Source organism: Xenopus tropicalis, chromosome 3 (genome assembly GCF_000004195.4).
Source record: "Xenopus tropicalis strain Nigerian chromosome 3, UCB_Xtro_10.0, whole genome shotgun sequence".
Lineage (NCBI taxonomy): Eukaryota > Metazoa > Chordata > Amphibia > Anura > Pipidae > Xenopus > Xenopus tropicalis.
The window spans coordinates 140,018,153-140,037,648 of NC_030679.2; the positions used below are offsets into that span (position 1 = coordinate 140,018,153).

The window sequence follows — 19,496 nt, forward strand, 5'->3', positions numbered from 1 at the left end:
GAACATCGCCAAATATTGAGGTATGGGGGGGTGTATAAAAGGTTTGTCAATTGCTCATTTAATAGTCGCTGCTCCCGCGGTGCTGTGCCGGCTGCCGCTGCCCCTAGTTCTGGGCTATTTATGCTGAACAAGGCACAGACGCCACACACTGTTCAGCCCGTCCCCATAACTCTGACACATTCCCTTCCTCATACAAATCTCTCAGCCGTATTCCCCTTTGCCTTCCCATACAAACGCCCCCCATGCCTTTGGTACAGACTGGAGCCGTAAGGGCGCAGCCCCTCTCCCCATAGCACAGGCTTTTCTCTAAGTGCTTTACCCCTCTAGAAATCAGCATTCAGCCCTGTAACAAGCGGCAGCTCACAAACTGGCACTGGGTTCAGTGAGTGGCACTGAGTGATATTAGATCTGCATTGGTTTTACTCTATGTTTGCAAGGCAGACGGGTACAGGCAGTAGGAGGCTTCGGCAGGATCTGTAGAACAGACAGGAGCTTGGCTATTACAAGCTTTGGGGAAGCCCTTTAAAAAGGATTTGGAATTGATACAGTTTGGCCAAATGAAAAGGCTTCGGCACATGGATCAATCAGGGAGTTAGTGAGGCGCCTTTGGGTTGAGGCGCCAGGCAGTAACCCAAGAATCCCGTTGTTGTTGTCCTTCCTTTATTCACTACTGAAGCAGCCCATCACTCAGGAGGTTTCATTCACAAAATATTTTTGTACATGTTGATAAGAGATGAGCAACCCGTTGTTAATCCTCTCTGTTACCCCCAAGGGGCCCCCTAAACTAACTCAGCTTTTTCGCTGTTTCACTCATTTATTCAAAGTTTCGCAAATTTTTCGGCAAAGCGAAATGAGACCGATTCGCTCATCACTAACCGTCACATCTCCATTAGCGCTGTACCCACTATGGCTGCAAGTTGGCAAGCAATACAGGAGCTCCCTTAGAAACCTGCACTGGATTTAGTACTTCATTGTTTATTCTTTCATTTTGGGCATTTTTGTTTAGTTTGTACCATCTCCGGGAAGCGCATTCACGAGGCAACGTTTTAGCGCTGAGAAACTAAAGTGGGTTCAGTGAAACAAGCAGAGGAGGCCCCTTGTACAGCAACTATTACTGAGAAACTGGTTTAGTCAGATTCTAATTTGTGTGCCAAAGCTTTCTGTTTTTTTATTTTTGTCTCTCTCTTAGCGGATTTCCCAGAGGCTGCCGAATAAAAGCAGAGAGAGCAGAGTGTTGGCCGCCCTGATCCAAAGCTTATATGGTCTGTAGCTTTAGAACTAAACATTGAAAATAATAAAGATGATTTATATTTTTTCCCTCACATATTGTCTGAATGTGAACTTCCGCTTCATCTAAACTTGTGGTTTGCGGGGGGGCGGTATAAATAGTTTGGCAATTGCTCATTCCGGTTGTCACTTCTTGGTTTCTGTCTTTGAGTGATCAACGTATGATTTTAAATAAATGAAACAAGACTGAGATGTGACAATTTATTATCATGGGGAAAAGTAAAACTGCTCCCGCGGTGCTGTGCCGGCTGCCGCTGCCCCTAGTTCTGGGCTATTTATGCTGAACAAGGCACAGACGCCACACACTGTTCAGCCCGTCCCCATAACTCTGACACATTCCCTTCCTCATACAAATCTCTAATTTGTGTGCCAAAGCTTTCTATTTTTTTATTTTTGTCTCTCTCTGAGGGGATTTCCCAGAGGCTGCCGAATAAAAGCAGAGAGAGCAGAGTGTTGGCCGCCCTGATCCAAAGCTTATATGGTCTGTAGCTTCAGAACTAAACATTGAAAATAATAAAGATGATTTATGTTCCCCGTCATCTAAACTTCAACTGATACTGCTAGCGAAGTAGCGAACACAGGCAACATTACCCTTCTTTCGGAGCAGATTTCTTAGCTATCTGTATAGTCTGGAAATGCCTTTACTTTTTTATTCTCAATTGTAAATAAATGGTGATACTTTTCCTTTGCATTTTGGTTTCCCATCAGCAAAAAACTACTGTACATAGTACTTTTATTTAATAAAACAAGAAAATTATTATTATTATTATTATTATTATTATTATTAAACATTAACAAAAACTTTAAACTTATAAAATTTCACACACTGGCAAAAAGATGTTTTTTCTTTTCACTTGTGCAATAGCCAACAAGATTGGAGGCGCAGATTCAGTTCATGAGATGCTGTTTGAACATCAGGGATGTGAGACGGGCAACTTGCCGGTAATAATGAGTGGTAGCCGCCCAAATGCTATGCCGGGCACAGGCAGTGTTACCCGGATTTGGTGCCGTCTGTCTTTGTTGTCTGAGTTGTTCAAGTATTGGTTCCGTGACCTCCTTATATTCCCATGTGTCTGTCAGGCACGGAGCCACCCATTGTCTTAGCTGATGCAGAAGATGAAGCAGCTCGGAACAATCCTTCTGTGTGTGTCCCAGTTGGTGACACTTTTTGCTGTACAATCTGATAGTTTTCCTGGCAACTTTATCCACTATGGCGGCTGCAGCTCCCAGGGACATGTTGTGGGTAAAGTCAATAGGAGGCAGGGGTAGAAAGCAATCATCCGGAATCTCTTCCATTGGCTCCATACGATCAAGGACAGTTAGGATTTTATGAACCAGAAACTCTCCCTTATTGTCAAGCCATGGGCATTCTGGGGAACTGCCGCGAGATGGTAGCACAACAGGGAGGAGTTTGGGTGACGGAGTTTGGCTCATTGTGCCCGGGGGTGATATCCAGGCTGAGAGAAGACGCACTGCTCACAGGTACTTTCAGCTCCATGGTTAGTAAGGCTTATTTTTTTACGTGAGCTGAGGTAGTAGAAACGAGACCTTATCAATCTGGTCGCAAGGGATTTGTACGGGGCAGGTATTGAACCCTGGTCCTCATGGGGAAAGGCAAAAGTTTCACCGCTGTGCTAACAAGCAGTTTCTGCTCCCTCGGGCCAGTCAGTTGTCTTTCTGCTCAACTATGCAGAGACGTCACACCCGTGTCAGCCTGTGTCCCAAAGCCAAGGCATTCGCTTCTGTCTCGTACATATCCTTCAGCCATATTCCTCTTTGTATCGGCATGCAAAAGGGTTTTTTTAGTGGAAATGGGACCTTATCAATCTGGTCGCAAGGGATTTGTACGGGGCAGGTCCTGAACCCCGGTCCTCATGGGGAAAGGCAAAAATTTCACTGCTCTGCTAATGAAGCGGTTGCCGCACCCTCAGGCCAATCAGTTGCCTTTCTGCTCAAGTATGCAGAGACGTCACACCCGTGTTAGCCTGTGTCCCAAAGCCAAGGCATTTGCTTCTGCCTCGTACATATCCTTCAGCCATCACTTGCTTTCTGCCTGAGCTTAGCTCTCTGTGCCCAAACGCCTGCCGCCCCAGCAATGCCAGCAATGCCCAGTGTCTGTCCGAGGGGAACGCAAAAGTAAGTCAGCCCATAAACAGAGGCCCATAAGGTGAGTTTAAATTGTTATTCTCTCTTTTTTTTCTGTACATACTGGTTTCATGTATCAAAGACAAAGGACAGGAGAGACAATGAAAGCATCTTTTACAGCCATCTTTATTGAATACAAATAAGAAAAAGAAAAACATGGGCACAAGTTGTCACTTTCTACTTCTACACACAGGTGACAGTTCACACCAACAGTAGAGGACAGGTCTGCTGAGCCCCTAGAAGATCACACAGCTCCTGTGGCTGTCCGTGTGTCTGGCAGTTTTCTGCATAGAAGCCGATGGTCTCCCAAAGACTCTTTTTGCCGCCATGGGTACAGCTTCCATCTGTTATATGTTGCAGGAAGTGTCAGTGGGAGGAAGCATAGGAGCGCTTTCTTGGGTTCCAGACGATGAAAGGTAGTCAACATTTGGTTGAGCAGAAAGTCTCCCTTCTGGGCAGATTTTGGGCTTTGTGGAGAGGCAGTGATGGGCCCAGGAAGCAGCAGCAACACGATGGGGTGGAGTATGGGTGACTGAGTTTGGCTCCCCACCATCAGCAGAACAGACCCAGCTTGGCTATGGAAATTAGGATCAAAAGCGAGAAGGTTGGCAGCAACGCAGGGCGCAAGCATTAAAAGATGCACAGGAGAGACTTGCCAGGGTGCTCGCCATCCAACCTGCACATGGAGGGACAAGCAAGCCAGCGCTCTTGCCCGGGAATTACGGTGACGGTTTTTTTTTCACTTGTGCAATAGCCAACAAGATTGGAGGCGCAGATTCAGTTCATGAGACGCTGTTTGACCTTCAGGGATGTGAGACGAGCAACTTGCTGGTAATAATGAGTGGTAGCCGCCCAAATGTTATGCCGGGCACAGGCAGCGTTACCCGGATTTTGTGCCATCTGTCTGAATTGTTTAGTTACTTGCTCTGTGACCTCCTTATATTTCCCTTTGTCTGTCAGGCACGGAGCCACCCATTGGCTTAGCTGATGCAGAAGGTGAAGCAGCTCAGAACAATCCTTCTGTGTGTGTCCCAGTTGGTGACACTTTTTGCTGTACAATCTGATACTTTTCCTGGCAACTTTATCCACTATGGCGGCCGCAGCTCCCAGGGACATGTTGTGGGTAAAGTCAATAGGAGGCAGGGGTAGAAAGCAATCATACGGAATCTCTTCCGTGGGCTCCATACGATCAAGGACAGTTAGTATTTTTTGAACCTGAAACTCTCCCTTATTGTCAAGCCATGGGCATTCTGGAGAACACAGAACCAACACAGGCAGCAGCAGTAGCACAACAGGGAGGATTATGGGTGACTGACTCATTGTGCCCGGGGGTGATATCCAGGCAGAGAGAAGACACACTGCTCACAGGTACTTTCAGCTCCATGGTTAGTAAGGCTTATTTTTGCTTGTGAGCTGAGGTAGTGGAAATGGGACCTTATCAACCTGGTAACAAGGGATTTGTACAGGGCAGGTATTGAACCCCGGTCCTCATGGGGAAAGGCAAAAGTCTCACCGCTGCGCAAATGAAGCGCTTGCCGCACACTCAACCCATTCAGTTGTCTTTCTACTCAACTATGCAGAGACGTCACACCCGTGTCAGCCTGTGTCCCAAAGCCAAGGCATTTGCTTCTGCCTCGTACATATCCTTCAGCCATATTCCTCTTTGTATCGGCAAGAAGTTTTTTTCGTGGAAATGGGACCTTATCTAGTCGCAAGGGATTTGTACGGGACAGTAGTGATGAGCGAATTTTTTCACCAGGCATTCGCAGCCAATTTCTGCATTTCGCCATTGGCGAATTGTTTTGCAAAACTTCTGTAAAAATTTGCCGCAAGCAAATGAGTCAAACGGAATTTTTTTTTGCCGTGCATCAAATTGGTCGCGTAAAAAAAGCATTTTGCGAATTTTATTGCCGTTTCACGAATTTTATGGCGAAACGCGACAGGTTCGCTCATCACTCCAGGACAAGTCTTGAACCCCGGTCCTCATGGGCAAAGGCAAAAGCTTCACCACTGTGCTAATAAAGCAGTCGCCACACCCACAGGCCAGTCAGTTGTCTTTCTACTCAACTATGCAGAGACGTCACACCCGTATCAGCCTGTGTCCCAAAGCCAAGGCATTTGCTTCTGCCTCGTACATACCCTTCAGCCATATTCCTCTTTTTATCGGCATGCAAAAGGTTTTTTTTGTGAAAATGGGACCTTATCAACAGAAAAAAAGATAACATGATGATCTGAAAGAGGAAAAGGCTCACTGTTAGACTGTAAGCTCTACGGGGCAGGGAACTCCATCCTACTGTGTCTCATACCACATGGCACTTACTCCCTGTGTATTTATACTTATTTATTGTATTTATTATAACACTTGCCCTCCCTGTGTGTTTTTGTGTATTCTGTAAGATTGTACAGCGCTGCGTACCCTTGTGGCACTTTATAAATAAAGTTATACATACATACATACATGGCGGCTGGCCCTGCTTTCTGCCTCAGCTTAGCTCTCTGTGCCCAAACGCCTGCCGCCCCAGCAATGCCAGCAATGCCCAGTGTCTGTCCGAGGGGAACACGAAAGTAAGTCGGCCCATAAACAGAGGCCCATGAGGTGGGTTTAAATTTGTTATTCTCTCTTTTTTTCTGTATGTACTGGTTTCATGTATCAAAGGGAGTAACTAAAACGCTCAATTTTAGACGTGCAGACTTTGCCAGTATAAGGGCATCTCTGCAATGTGTCAACTGGGAAAGGCTTTTCATGGGGTTAGACACAGAAGGAAAATGGAACATCTTTAAAACATTGCTTTGCAGGTATACACAACAGTATATTCCCCTTGTAAGCAAGGAGAGGCATCGCAAAGCAAAACCCTTATGGCTGAATAAAAGAGTTAGTGTCGAGGTTGGTAATAAAAAACGTGCTTTTAGGGCATTCAAGTTAGCTGGGACAGCAGGGACTTTCATCAGGTACAAGGAAGCAAATAAAGCAGCAAAAAAGCTATCAGGCAAGCTAAAATAGAGATGGAAAGGGATATTGCAGCTAGGAGTAAAAAGAATCCAAAATTATTTTTTAATTATGTGAATAGTAAAAAAATGAAGCAAGAAGGGGTGGGAACTTTATTATCACGGGGGGGTAAGTTGGTTGATGAGAACGGGGAAAAAGCTGAAATTTTGAACTCTTATTTTTCATCTGTCTATACATCTGAGGAGCCAGATAATGAAGGCTTCCCTTGTAATATGCCCAGTGCTAGTAATTTAGCTACTGACGCATGGGTCACTCGGGAGGAAATTCAAAAGAGACTTGAACATGTAAAGGTAAACAAAGGTCCAGGGCCGGATGGGATTCATCCCAGGGTATTAAATGAGCTGAGCGCTGTGATTGCCAAACCTCTTCACTTAATTTTTCAGGATTCATTGAGGTTTGGCATGGTGCCGAGAGACTGGCGGATTGCTAATGTGGTGCCGTTATTTAAAAAGGGATCCTGTTCTCAGCCTGAAAACTATAGGCCTGTTAGTCTGACATCAGTAGTAGGAAAGCTTCTGGAAGGGGTAATAAGGGATAGGGTACTTGAATACATTGCAGTTCACAATACTATTAGTTTGTGCCAGCATGGTTTTATGCGTAACAGATCTTGCCAGACTAATTTAGTCGCCTTTTATGAGGAGGTGAGTGGGAACCTCGATGCTGGAATGGCAGTTGATGTCATCTACTTGGACTTTGCTAAAGCATTTGATACAGTACCTCACAGAAGGTTAATGATCAAATTAAGGAATATTGGCCTAGAACATAATATTTGTAATTGGATAGAGAACTGGCTGAAGGATAGAGTACACAGAGTGGGGGGAAATGGAACATTTTCTAATTGGGCCAGTGTGGTTAGTGGGTACCGCAGGGGTCAGTCCTTGGGCCTTTGCTTTTTAACTTGTTTATTAATGACCTGGAGGGGGGCATAGACAGTACTGTTTCTATTTTTGCTGATGACACTAAATTGTGCAAAACTATAAGTTCCATGCAGGATGCTGCCGCTTTGCAGAGCGATTTGACAAAATTAGATAACTGGGCAGCAAACTGGGAAATGAGGTTCAATGTTGATAAGTGCAAAGTTATGCACTTTGGTAGAAATAATATAAACGCAAACTATCTACTGAATGGTAGTGTGTTGGGGGTTTCCTTAATGGAGAAGGATCTAGGGGTTTTTTGCAGATAACAAATTGTCTAATTCCAGGCAGTGTCATTCTGTGGCTACTAAAGCAAATAAAGTGCTGTCTTGTATAAAAAGGGCATTGACTCAAGGGATGAAACATAATTTTGCCTCTTTATAGGTCCCTGGTAAGGCCTCATCTTGAGTATGGGGGGCAGTTTTGGGCTCCAGTCCTTAAGAAGGATATTAATGAGCTGGAGAGAGTGCAGAGACTGCAACTAAACTGGTAAAGGGGATGGAAGGGTTAAACTATGAGGTGAGACTGTCGAGGTTGAGGTTGTTTTCTCTGGAAAAGAGGCGCTTGCGAGGGGACATGATTACTCTGTACAAGTACATTAGAGGGGATTATAGGCAGTTGGGGGATGTTCTTTTTTCCCATAAAAACAATCAGCGCACCAGAGGCCCCCCCTTTAGATTAGAGGAAAGGAGCTTCCATTTGAAGCAGCGTAGGTGGTTTTTCACGGTGAGGGCAGTGAGGTTGGGGAATGCCCTTCCTAGTGATGGGGTAATGGCAGATACTGTTAATGCCTATAAGAGGGGCCTGGATGAGTTCTTGAACAATCAGAATATCCAAGGCTATTGTGATACTAATATCTACAGTTAGTACTAGTGGTTGTATATATAGTGTATGTATGTGAGTGTATAGATTGGTAGGTGTGGGTTAGGTGTGCTGGGTTTACTTGGATGGGTTGAACTTGATGGACACTGGTCTTTTATCAACCCTATGTAACTATGTAACTATGTAACAGGAGAGACAATAAAAGCATCTTTTACAACCATCTTTATTGAATTCAAATAAGAAAAGGAAAAACTTGGGCACAAGTTGTCACTTTCTACTTCTACACACAGGTGACAGTCTGGCAGTCTCCCGAAGACTGTTTTTGCCGCCATGGGTACAGCTTCCATCTGTTATATGTTGCAGGAAGTGTCAGTGGGAGGAAGCATAGGAGCGCTTTCTTGGGTTCCAGATGATGAAAGGTAGTCAACATTTGGTTGAGCAGAAAGTCTCCCTTCTGGGCAGATTTTGCCCTTTGTAGAGAGGCAGTGATGGGCCCAGGCAGCAGCAGCAACACGATGGGGTGGAGTATGGGTGACTGAGTTTGGTTCGCCACCATCAGCAGAACAGACCCAGCTTGGCTATGGAAATTAGGATCCAATGCAAGAAGGCTGGCAGCAACGCAGGGCGCAAGCATTAAAAGATGCACAGGAGAGACTTGCCAGGGTGCTCGCCATCCAACCGGCACATGGAGGGACAAGCAAGCCAGCGCTCTTGCCCGGGAATTATGGTGACGTTTTTCTTTTCCCTTGTGCAATAGCCAACAAGATTGGAGGCGCAGATTCAGTTCATGAGACGCTGTTTGACCATCAGGGATGTGAGACGAGCAACTTGCTGGTAATAATGAGTGGTAGCCGCCCAAATGTTATGCCGGGCACAGGCAGCGTTACCCGGATTTCGTGCCATCTGTCTGAATTGTTTAGTTACTTGCTCTGTGACCTCCTTATATTCCCCTGTGTCTGTCAGGCACGGAGCCACCCATTGGCTTAGCTGATGCAGAAGGTGAAGCAGCTCAGAACAATCCTTCTGTGTGTGTCCCAGTTGGTGACACTTTTTACTGTACAATCTGATAGTTTCCCTGGCGACTTTATCCACTATGGCGGCCGCAGCCCCCAGAGACATGTTGTGGGTAAAGTCAATAGGAGGCAGGGGTAGAAAGCAATCATCCGGAATCTCTTCCGTGGGCTCCATATGATCAAGGACAGTTAGTATTTTTTGAACCTGAAACTCTCCCTTATTGTCAAGCCATGGGCATTCTGGAGAACACAGAACCAACACAGGCAGCAGCAGTAGCACAACAGGGAGGATTATGGGTGACTGACTCATTGTGCCCGGGGGTGATATCCAGGCAGAGAGAAGACGCACTGCTCACAGGTACTTTCAGCTCCATGGTTAGTAAGGCTTATTTTTGCTTGTGAGCTGAGGTAGTGGAAATGGGACCTTATCAACCCGGTAACAAGGGATTTGTACAGGGCAGGTATTGAACCCCGGTCCTCATGGGGAAAGGCAAAAGTCTCGCCGCTGCGCTAATGAAGCGCTTGCAGCACACTCAACCCATTCAGTTGTCTTTCTACTCAACTATGCAGAGACGTCACACCCGTGTCAGCCTGTGTCCCAAAGCCAAGGCATTTGCTTCTGCCTCGTACATACCCTTCAGCCATATTCCTCTTTGTATCGGCATGCAAGAAGTTTTTTTCGTGGAAATGGGACCTTATCTAGTCGCAAGGGATTTGTACGGGACAGTAGTGATGAGCGAATTTTTTCACCAGGCATTCGCAGCCAATTTCTGCATTTCGCCATTGGCGAATTGTTTTGCAAAACTTCTGTAAAAATTTGCCGCAAGCAAATGAGTCAAACGGAATTTTTTTTTGCCGCGCATCAAATTGGTCGCGTAAAAAATAAAGCATGGTCACAGCAAAAAAGCGCGGGCAACAAAGAAAAGACGCGGGCGACAAAAAAAATCGTGCGACAAATACGTTTCCAACTTTTCCAACATTTTGCGAATTTTATTGCCGTTTCCCGAATTTTATGGCGAAACGCGACAGGTTCGCTCATCACTCCAGGACAAGTCTTGAACCCCGGTCCTCATGGGCAAAGGCAAAAGCTTCACCACTGTGCTAATAAAGCAGTCGCCACACCCACAGGTCAGTCAGTTGCCTTTCTACTCAACTATGCAGAGACGTCACACCCGTGTCAGCCTGTGTCCCAAAGCCAAGGCATTTGCTTCTGCCTCGTACATACCCTTCAGCCATATTCCTCTTTGTATCGGCATGCAAAAGGTTTTTTTTGTGAAAATGGGACCTTATCAACAGAAATAAAGATAAGATGATGATCTGAGAGAGGAAAAGGCTCACTGTTAGACTGTAAGCTCTACGGGGCAGGGAACTCCCTCCTACTGTGTCTCATACCACATGGCACTTACTCCCTGTGTATTTATACTTATTTATTGTATTTATTATAACACTTGCCCTCCCTGTGTGTTTTTGTGTATTCTGTAAGATTGTACAGCACTGCGTACCCTTGTGGCACTTTATAAATAAAGTTATACATACATACATACATACATACATGGCGGCTGGCCCTGCTTTCTGCCTCAGCTTAGCTCTCTGTGCCCAAACGCCTGCCGCCCCAGCAATGCCAGCAATGCCCAGTGTCTGTCCGAGGGGAACACGAAAGTAAGTCGGCCCATAAACAGAGGCCCATGAGGTGGGTTTAAATTTGTTATTCTCTCTTTTTTTCTGTATGTACTGGTTTCATGTATCAAAGGGAGTAACTAAAACACTCAATTTTAGACGTGCAGACTTTGCCAGTATAAGGGCATCTCTGCAATGTGTCAACTGGGAAAGGCTTTTCATGGGGTTAGACACAGAAGGAAAATGGAACATCTTTAAAACATTGCTTTGCAGGTATACACAACAGTATATCCCCCTTGTAAGCAAGGAGAGGCATCGCAAAGCAAAACCTTTATGGCTGAATAAAAGAGTTAGGGTCGAGGTTGGTAAGAAAAAACGTGCTTTTAGGGCATTCAAGTTAGCTGGGACAGCAGGGACTTTCATCAGGTACAAGGAAGCAAATAAAGCAGCAAAAAAGCTATCAAGCAAGCTAAAATAGAGATGGAAAGGGATATTGCAGCTAGGAGTAAAAAGAATCCTAAATTATTTTTTAATTATGTGAATAGTAAAAAAATGAAGCAAGAAGGGGTGGGAACTTTATTATCACGGGGGGGTAAGTTGGTTGATGAGAACGGGGAAAAAGCTGAAATTTTGAACTCTTATTTTTCATCTGTCTATACATCTGAGGAGCCAGATAATGAAGGCTTCCCTTGTAATATACCCAGTTCTAGTAATTTAGCTACTGACGCATGGGTCACTCGGGAGGAAATTCAAAAGAGACTTGAACATGTAAAGGTAAACAAAGGTCCAGGGCCGGATGGGATTCATCCCAGGGTATTAAATGAGCTGAGCGCTGTGATTGCCAAGCCTCTTCACATAATTTTTCAGGATTCATTGAGGTTTGGCATGGTGCCGAGAGACTGGCGGATTGCTAATGTGGTGCCGTTATTTAAAAAGGGATCCCGTTCTCAGCCTGAAAACTATAGGCCTGTTAGTCTGACATCAGTAGTAGGAAAAATTTTGGAAGGGGTAATAAGGGATAGGGTACTTGATTACATTGCAGTTCACAATACTATTAGTTTGTGCCAGCATGGTTTTATGCGTAACAGATCTTGCCAGACTAATTTAGTCGCCTTTTATGAGGAGGTGAGCAGGAACCTTGATGCTGGAATGGCAGTTGATGTCATCTACTTGGACTTTGCTAAAGCGTTTGATACAGTACCTCACAGAAGGTTAATGATCAAATTAAGGAATATTGGCCTAGAACATAATATCTGTAATTGGATAGAGAACTGGCTGAAGGATAGAGTACACAGAGTGGGGGGAAATGGAACATTTTCTAATTGGGCCAGTGTGGTTAGTGGGTACCGCAGGGGTCAGTCCTTGGGCCTTTGCTTTTTAACTTGTTTATTAATGACCTGGAGGGGGGCATAGACAGTACTGTGTCTATTTTTGCTGATGACACTAAATTGTGCAAAACTATAAGTTCCATGCAGGATGCTGCCGCTTTGCAGAGCGATTTGACAAAATTGGAAAACTGGGCAGCAAACTGGAAAATGAGGTTCAATGTTGATAAGTGCAAAGTTATGCACTTTGGTAGGAATAATATAAACGCAAACTATCTACTGAATGGTAGTGTGTTGGGGGCATCCTTAATGGAGAAGGATCTAGGGGTTTTTGTTGATAACAAGTTGTCTAATTCCAGGCAGTGTCATTCTGTGGCTACTAAAGCAAATAAAGTGCTGTCTTGTATAAAAAAGGGCATTGACTCAAGGGATGAGAACATAATTTTGCCCCTTTATAGGTCCCTGGTAAGGCCTCACCTTGAGTATGGGGGGCAGTTTTGGGCTCCAGTCCTTAAGAAGGATATTAATGAGATGGAGAGAGTGCAGAGACTGCAACTAAACTGGTAAAGGGGATGGAAGATTTAACTATGAGGTGAGACTGTCGAGGTTGGGGTTGTTTTCTCTGGAAAAGAGGCGCTTGCGAGGGGACATGATTACTCTGTACAAGTACATTAGAGGGGATTATAGGCAGATAGAGGGGGGTTCTTTTTTCCCATAAAAACAATCAGCGCACCAGAGGTCACCCCTTTAGATTAGAGGAAAGGAGTTTCCATTTGAAGCAGCGTAGGGGGTTCCTCACGGTGAGGGCAGTGAGGTTGGGGAATGGCCTTCCTAGTGATGGGGTAATGGCAGACTCTGTTAATGCCTTTAAGAGGGGCCTTGATGAGTTCTTGAACAATCAGAATATCCAAGGCTATTGTGATACTAATATCTACAGTTAGTACTAGTGGTTGTATTTATAGTTTATGTATGTGAGTGTATAGATTGGTAGGTGTGGGTTAGGTGTGCTGGGTTTACTTGGATGGGTTGAACTTGATGGACTCTGGTCTTTTTTCAACCCTATGTAACTATGTAACAGGAGAGACAATAAAAGCATCTTTTACAACCATCTTTATTGAATACAAATAAGAAAAGGAAAAACTTGGGCACAAGTTGTCACTTTCTACTTCTACACACAGGTGACAGTCTGGCAGTCTCCCGAAGACTGTTTTTGCCGCCATGGGTACAGCTTCCATCTGTTATATGTTGCAGGAAGTGTCAGTGGGAGGAAGCATAGGAGCGCTTTCTTGGGTTCCAGACGATGAAAGGTAGTCAACATTTGGTTGAGCAGAAAGTCTCCCTTCTGGGCAGATTTTGCCCTTTGTAGAGAGGCAGTGATGGGCCCAGGCAGCAGCAGCAACACGATGGGGTGGAGTATGGGTGACTGAGTTTGGCTCCCCACCATCAGCAGAACAGACCCAGCTTGGCTATGGAAATTAGGATCCAATGCAAGAAGGCTGGCAGCAACGCAGGGCGCAAGCATTAAAAGATGCACAGGAGAGACTTGCCAGGGTGCTCGCCATCCAACCGGCACATGGAGGGACAAGCAAGCCAGCGCTCTTGCCCGGGAATTATGGTGACGTTTTTCTTTTCCCTTGTGCAATAGCCAACAAGATTGGAGGCGCAGATTCAGTTCATGAGACGCTGTTTGACCATCAGGGATGTGAGACGAGCAACTTGCTGGTAATAATGAGTGGTAGCCGCCCAAATGTTATGCCGGGCACAGGCAGTGTTACCCGGATTTTGTGCCATCTGTCTGAATTGTTTAGTTACTTGCTCTGTGACCTCCTTATATTTCCCTTTGTCTGTCAGGTACGGAGCCACCCATTGGCTTAGCTGATGCAGAAGGTGAAGCAGCTCAGAACAATCCTTCTGTGTGTGTCCCAGTTGGTGACACTTTTTGCTGTACAATCTGATACTTTTCCTGGCAACTTTATCCACTATGGCGGCTGCAGCTCCCAGGGACATGTTGTGGGTAAAGTCAATAGGAGGCAGGGGTAGAAAGCAATCATACGGAATCTCTTCCGTGGGCTCCATACGATCAAGGACAGTTAGTATTTTTTGAACCTGAAACTCTCCCTTATTGTCAAGCCATGGGCATTCTGGAGAACACAGAACCAACACAGGCAGCAGCAGTAGCACAACAGGGAGGATTATGGGTGACTGACTCATTGTGGCCGGGGGTGATATCCAGGCAGAGAGAAGACGCACTGCTCACAGGTACTTTCAGCTCCATGGTTAGTAAGGTTTATTTTTGCTTGTGAGCTGAGGTAGTGGAAATGGGACCTTATCAACCTGGTAACAAGGGATTTGTACAGGGCAGGTATTGAACCCCGGTCCTCATGGGGAAAGGCAAAAGTCTCGCCGCCGCGCTAATGAAGCGCTTGCAGCACACTCAACCCATTCAGTTGTCTTTCTACTCAACTATGCAGAGACGTCACACCCGTGTCAGCCTGTGTCCCAAAGCCAAGGCATTTGCTTCTGCCTCGTACATATCCTTCAGCCATATTCCTCTTTGTATCGGCAAGAGGTTTTTTTCGTGGAAATGGGACCTTATCTAGTCGCAAGGGATTTGTACGGGACAGTAGTGATGAGCTAATTTTTTAACCAGGCATTCGCAGCCAATTTCCGCATTCCGCCATTGGCGAATTGTTTTGCAAAACTTCTGTAAAAATTTGCCGCAAGCAAATGAGTCAAATGGAATTTTTTTTTGCCGCGCATCAAATTGGTCGCGTAAAAAAAGCATTTTGTGAATTTTATTGCCGTTTCACGAATTTTATGGCGAAACGCGACAGGTTCGCTCATCACTCCAGGACAAGTCTTGAACCCCGGTCCTCATGGGCAAAGGCAAAAGCTTCACCACTGTGCTAATAAAGCAGTCGCCACACCCACAGGCCAGTCAGTTGTCTTTCTACTCAACTATGCAGAGACGTCACACCCGTGTCAGCCTGTGTCCCAAAGCCAAGGCATTTGCTTCTGCCTCGTACATACCCTTCAGCCATATTCCTCTTTGTATCGGCATGCAAAAGGTTTTTTTTGTGAAAATGGGACCTTATCAACAGAAAAAAAGATAACATGATGATCTGAAAGAGGAAAAGGCTCACTGTTAGACTGTACAGGTCCTTTTCAAAAAATTAGCATATTGTGATAAAGTTCATTATTTTCTGTAATGTACTGATAAACATTAGACTTTCATATATTTTAGATTCATTACACACAACTGAAGTAGTTCAAGCCTTTTCTTGTTTTAATATTGATGATTGTGGCATACAGCTCATGAAAACCCAAAATTCCTATCTCAAAAAATTAGCATATCATGAAAAGGTTCTCTAAACGAGCTATTAACCTAATCATCTGAATCAACTAATTAACTCTAAAAACCTGCAAAAGATTCCTGAGGCTTTTAAAAACTCCCAGCCTGGTTCATTACTCAAAACCGCAATCATGGGTAAGACTGCCGACCTGACTGCTGTCCAGAAGGCCATCATTGACACCCTCAAGCAAGAGGGTAAGACACAGAAAGAAATTTCTGAACAAATAGGCTGTTCCCAGAGTGCTGTATCAAGGCACCTCAGTGGGAAGTCTGTGGGAAGGAAAAAGTGTGGCAGAAAATGCTGCACAACGAGAAGAGGTGACTGGGCCCTGAGGAAGATTGTGGAGAAGGACCGATTCCTGACCTTGGGGGACCTGCGGAAGCAGTGGACTGAGTCTGGAGTAGAAACATCCAGAGCCACGGTGTACAGGCGTGTGCAGGAAATGGGCTACAGGTGCCGCATTCCCCAGGTCAAGCCACTTTTGAACCAGAAACAGCGGCAGAAGCGCCTGACCTGGGCTACAGAGAAGCAGCACTGGACTGTTGCTCAGTGGTCCAAAGTATGTCATTCGGAAATCAAGGTGCCAGAGTCTGGAGGAAGACTGGGGAGAGGGAAATGCCAAAATGCCTGAAGTCCAGTGTCAAGTACCCACAGTCAGTGATGGTCTGGGGTGCCATGTCAGCTGCTGGTGTTGGTCCACTGTGTTTTATCAAGGGCAGGGTCAATGCAGCTAGCTATCAGGAGATTTTGGAGCACTTCATGCTTCCATCTGCTGAAAAGCTTTATGGAGATGAAGATTTCATTTTTCAGCACGACCTGGCACCTGCTCACAGTGCCAAAACCACTGGTAAATGGTTTACTGACCATGGTATTACTGTGCTCAATTGGCCTGCCAACTCTCCTGACCTGAACCCCATAGAGAATCTGTGGGATATTGTGAAGAGAAAGTTGAGAGACACAAGACCCAACACTCTGGATGAGCTTAAGGCCGCTATTGAAGCATCCTGGGCCTCCATAACACCTGAGCAGTGCCACAGGCTGATTGCCTCCATGCCACGCCACATTGAAGCAGTCATTTCTGCAAAAGGATTCCCGACCAAGTATTGAGTGCATAACTGAACATAATTATTTGAAGGTTGACTTTTTTTGTATTAAAAACACTTTTTTTTTATTGGGCGGATGAAATATGCTAATTTTTTGAGATAGGAATTTTGGGTTTTCATGAGCTGTATGCCACAATCATCAATATTAAAACAAGAAAAGGCTTGAACTACTTCAGTTGTGTGTAATGAATCTAAAATATATGAAAGTCTAATGTTTATCAGTACATTACAGAAAATAATGAACTTTATCACAATATGCTAATTTTTTGAAAAGGACCTGTAAGCTCTACGGGGCAGGGAACTCCATCCTACTGTGTCTCATACCACATGGCACTTACTCCCTGTGTATTTATACTTATTTCTTGTATTTATTATAACACTTGCCCTCCCTGTGTGTTTTTGTGTATTCTGTAAGATTGTACAGCACTGCGTACCCTTGTGGCACTTTATAAATAAAGTTATACATACATACATACATACATGGCGGCTGGCCCTGCTTTCTGCCTCAGCTTAGCTCTCTGTGCCCAAACGCCTGCCGCCCCAGCAATGCCAGCAATGCCCAGTGTCTGTCCGAGGGGAACACGAAAGTAAGTCGGCCCATAAACAGAGGCCCATGAGGTGGGTTTAAATTTGTTATTCTCTCTTTTTTTCTGTATGTACTGGTTTCATGTATCAAAGGGAGTAACTAAAACGCTCAATTTTAGACGTGCAGACTTTGCCAGTATAAGGGCATCTCTGCAATGTGTCAACTGGGAAAGGCTTTTCATGGGGTTAGACACAGAAGGAAAATGGAACATCTTTAAAACATTGCTTTGCAGGTATACACAGCAGTATATCCCCCTTGTAAGCAAGGAGAGGCATCGCAAAGCAAAACCTTTATGGCTGAATAAAAGAGTTAGGGTCGAGGTTGGTAATAAAAAACGTGCTTTTAGGGCATTCAAGTTAGCTGGGACAGCGGAAACTTTCATCAGGTACAAGGAAGCAAATAAAGCAGCAAAAAAGCTATCAAGCAAGCTAAAATAGAGATGGAAAGGGATATTGCTGCTAGGAGTAAAAAGAATCCAAAATTATTTTTTAATTATGTGAATAGTAAAAAAATGAAGCAAGAAGGGGTGGGAACTTTATTATCACGGGGGGGTAAGTTGGTTGATGAGAACGGGGGAAAAGCTGAAATTTTGAACTCTTATTTTTCATCTGTCTATACATCTGAGGAGCCAGATAATGAAGGCTTCCCTTGTAATATACCCAGTGCTAGTAATTTAGCTACTGACGCATGGGTCACTCGGGAGGGAATTCAAAAGAGACTTGAACATGTAAAGGTAAACAAAGGTCCAGGGCCGGATGGGATTCATCCCAGGGTATTAAATGAGCTGAGCGCTGTGATTGCCAAACCTCTTCACTTAATTTTTCAGGATTCATTGAGGTTTGGCATGGTGCCGAGAGACTGGCGGATTGCTAATGTGGTGCCGTTATTTAAAAAGGGATCCCGTTCTCAGCCTGAAAACTATAGGCCTGTTAGTCTGACATCAGTAGTAGGAAAGCTTCTGGAAGGGGTAATAAGGGATAGGATAGATGAATACATTGCAGTTCACAATACTATTAGTTTGTGCCAGCATGGTTTTATGCGTAACAGATCTTGCCAGACTAATTTAGTCGCCTTTTATGAGGAGGTGAGTGGGAACCTCGATGCTGGAATGGCAGTTGATGTCATCTACTTGGACTTTGCTAAAGCGTTTGATACAGTACCTCACAGAAGGTTAATGATCAAATTAAGGAATATTGGCCTAGAACATAATATTTGTAATTGGATAGAGAACTGGCTGAAGGATAGAGTACAAAGAGTGGGGGGAAATGGAACATTTTCTAATTGGGCCAGTGTGGTTAGTGGGTACCGCAGGGGTCAGTCCTTGGTCCTTTGCTTTTTAACTTGTTTATTAATGACCTGGAGGTGGGCATAGACAGTACTGTTTCTATTTTTGCTGATGACACTAAATTGTGCAAAACTATAAGTTCCATGCAGGATGCTGCCGCTTTGCAGAGCGATTTGACTAAATTAGAAAACTGGGCAGCAAACTGGAAAATGAGGTTCAATGTTGATAAGTGCAAAGTTATGCACTTTGGTAGAAATAATATAAACGCAAACTATCTACTGAATGGTAGTGTGTTGGGGGTATCCTTAATGGAGAAGGATCTAGGGGTTTTTGTTGATAACAAGTTGTCTAATGCCAGGCAGTGTCATTCTGTGGCTACTAAAGCAAATAAAGTGCTGTCTTGTATAAAAAAGGGCATTGACTCAAGGGATGAGAACATAATTTTGCCCCTTTATAGGTCCCTGGTAAGGCCTCACCTTGAGTATGGGGGGCAGTTTTGGGCTCCAGTCCTTAAGAAGGATATTAATGAGTTGGAGAGAGTGCAGAGACTGCAACTAAACTGGTAAAGGGGATGGAAGGGTTAAACTATGAGGTGAGACTGTCGAGGTTGAGGTTGTTTTCTCTGGAAAAGAGGCGCTTGCGAGGGGACATGATTACTCTGTACAAGTACATTAGAGGGGATTATAGGCAGATGGGGGGGTTCTTTTTTCCCATAAAAACAATCAGCGCACCAGAGGTCACCCCTTTAGATTAGAGGAAAGGAGCTTCCATTTGAAGCAGCGTAGGGGGTTCCTCACGGTGAGGGCAGTGAGGTTGGGGAATGCCCTTCCTAGAGATGTGGTAATGGCAGATTGTTAATGCCTATAAGAGGGGCCTGGATGAGTTCTATTGTGTTATTGTGATACTAATATCTACAGTTAGTATTACTGGTTGTATTTATAGTTTATGTATGTGAGTGTATAGATTGGTAGGTGTGGGTTAGGTGTGCTGGGTTTACTTGGATGGGTTGAACTTGATGGACACTGGTCTTTTTTCAACC

At 44.8% G+C, this 19,496-nt stretch overlaps 3 protein-coding genes across 3 annotated transcripts; all 3 read right to left on the reverse strand.

The window, feature by feature from the left end:
* Positions 1–2,175: 2,175 nt before the first annotated feature.
* Positions 2,176–2,721, reverse strand: LOC116409515. The gene has a single exon (XM_031898175.1). The coding sequence runs from the start codon at positions 2,719–2,721 to the stop codon at positions 2,176–2,178; it is 546 nt and encodes a 181-aa protein (XP_031754035.1).
* A 1,447-nt stretch (positions 2,722–4,168) lies between these two features.
* Positions 4,169–4,765, reverse strand: LOC116409516. The gene has a single exon (XM_031898176.1). The coding sequence runs from the start codon at positions 4,750–4,752 to the stop codon at positions 4,210–4,212; it is 543 nt and encodes a 180-aa protein (XP_031754036.1). The 5' UTR covers positions 4,753–4,765; the 3' UTR covers positions 4,169–4,209.
* Positions 4,766–8,445: 3,680 nt separating this feature from the next.
* Positions 8,446–9,569, reverse strand: LOC116409517. Its single transcript, XM_031898177.1, has one exon. The coding sequence runs from the start codon at positions 9,496–9,498 to the stop codon at positions 8,956–8,958; it is 543 nt and encodes a 180-aa protein (XP_031754037.1). The 5' UTR covers positions 9,499–9,569; the 3' UTR covers positions 8,446–8,955.
* Positions 9,570–19,496: the final 9,927 nt, after the last annotated feature.

Bases quoted from the DNA above. Each gene is read 5' to 3' on its own strand.
- LOC116409516 (XM_031898176.1), bottom strand. From the start codon at position 4,752: ATGAGTCAGTCACCCATAATCCTCCCTGTTGTGCTACTGCTGCTGCCT.
- LOC116409515 (XM_031898175.1), bottom strand. From the start codon at position 2,721: ATGAGCCAAACTCCGTCACCCAAACTCCTCCCTGTTGTGCTACCATCT.
- LOC116409517 (XM_031898177.1), bottom strand. From the start codon at position 9,498: ATGAGTCAGTCACCCATAATCCTCCCTGTTGTGCTACTGCTGCTGCCT.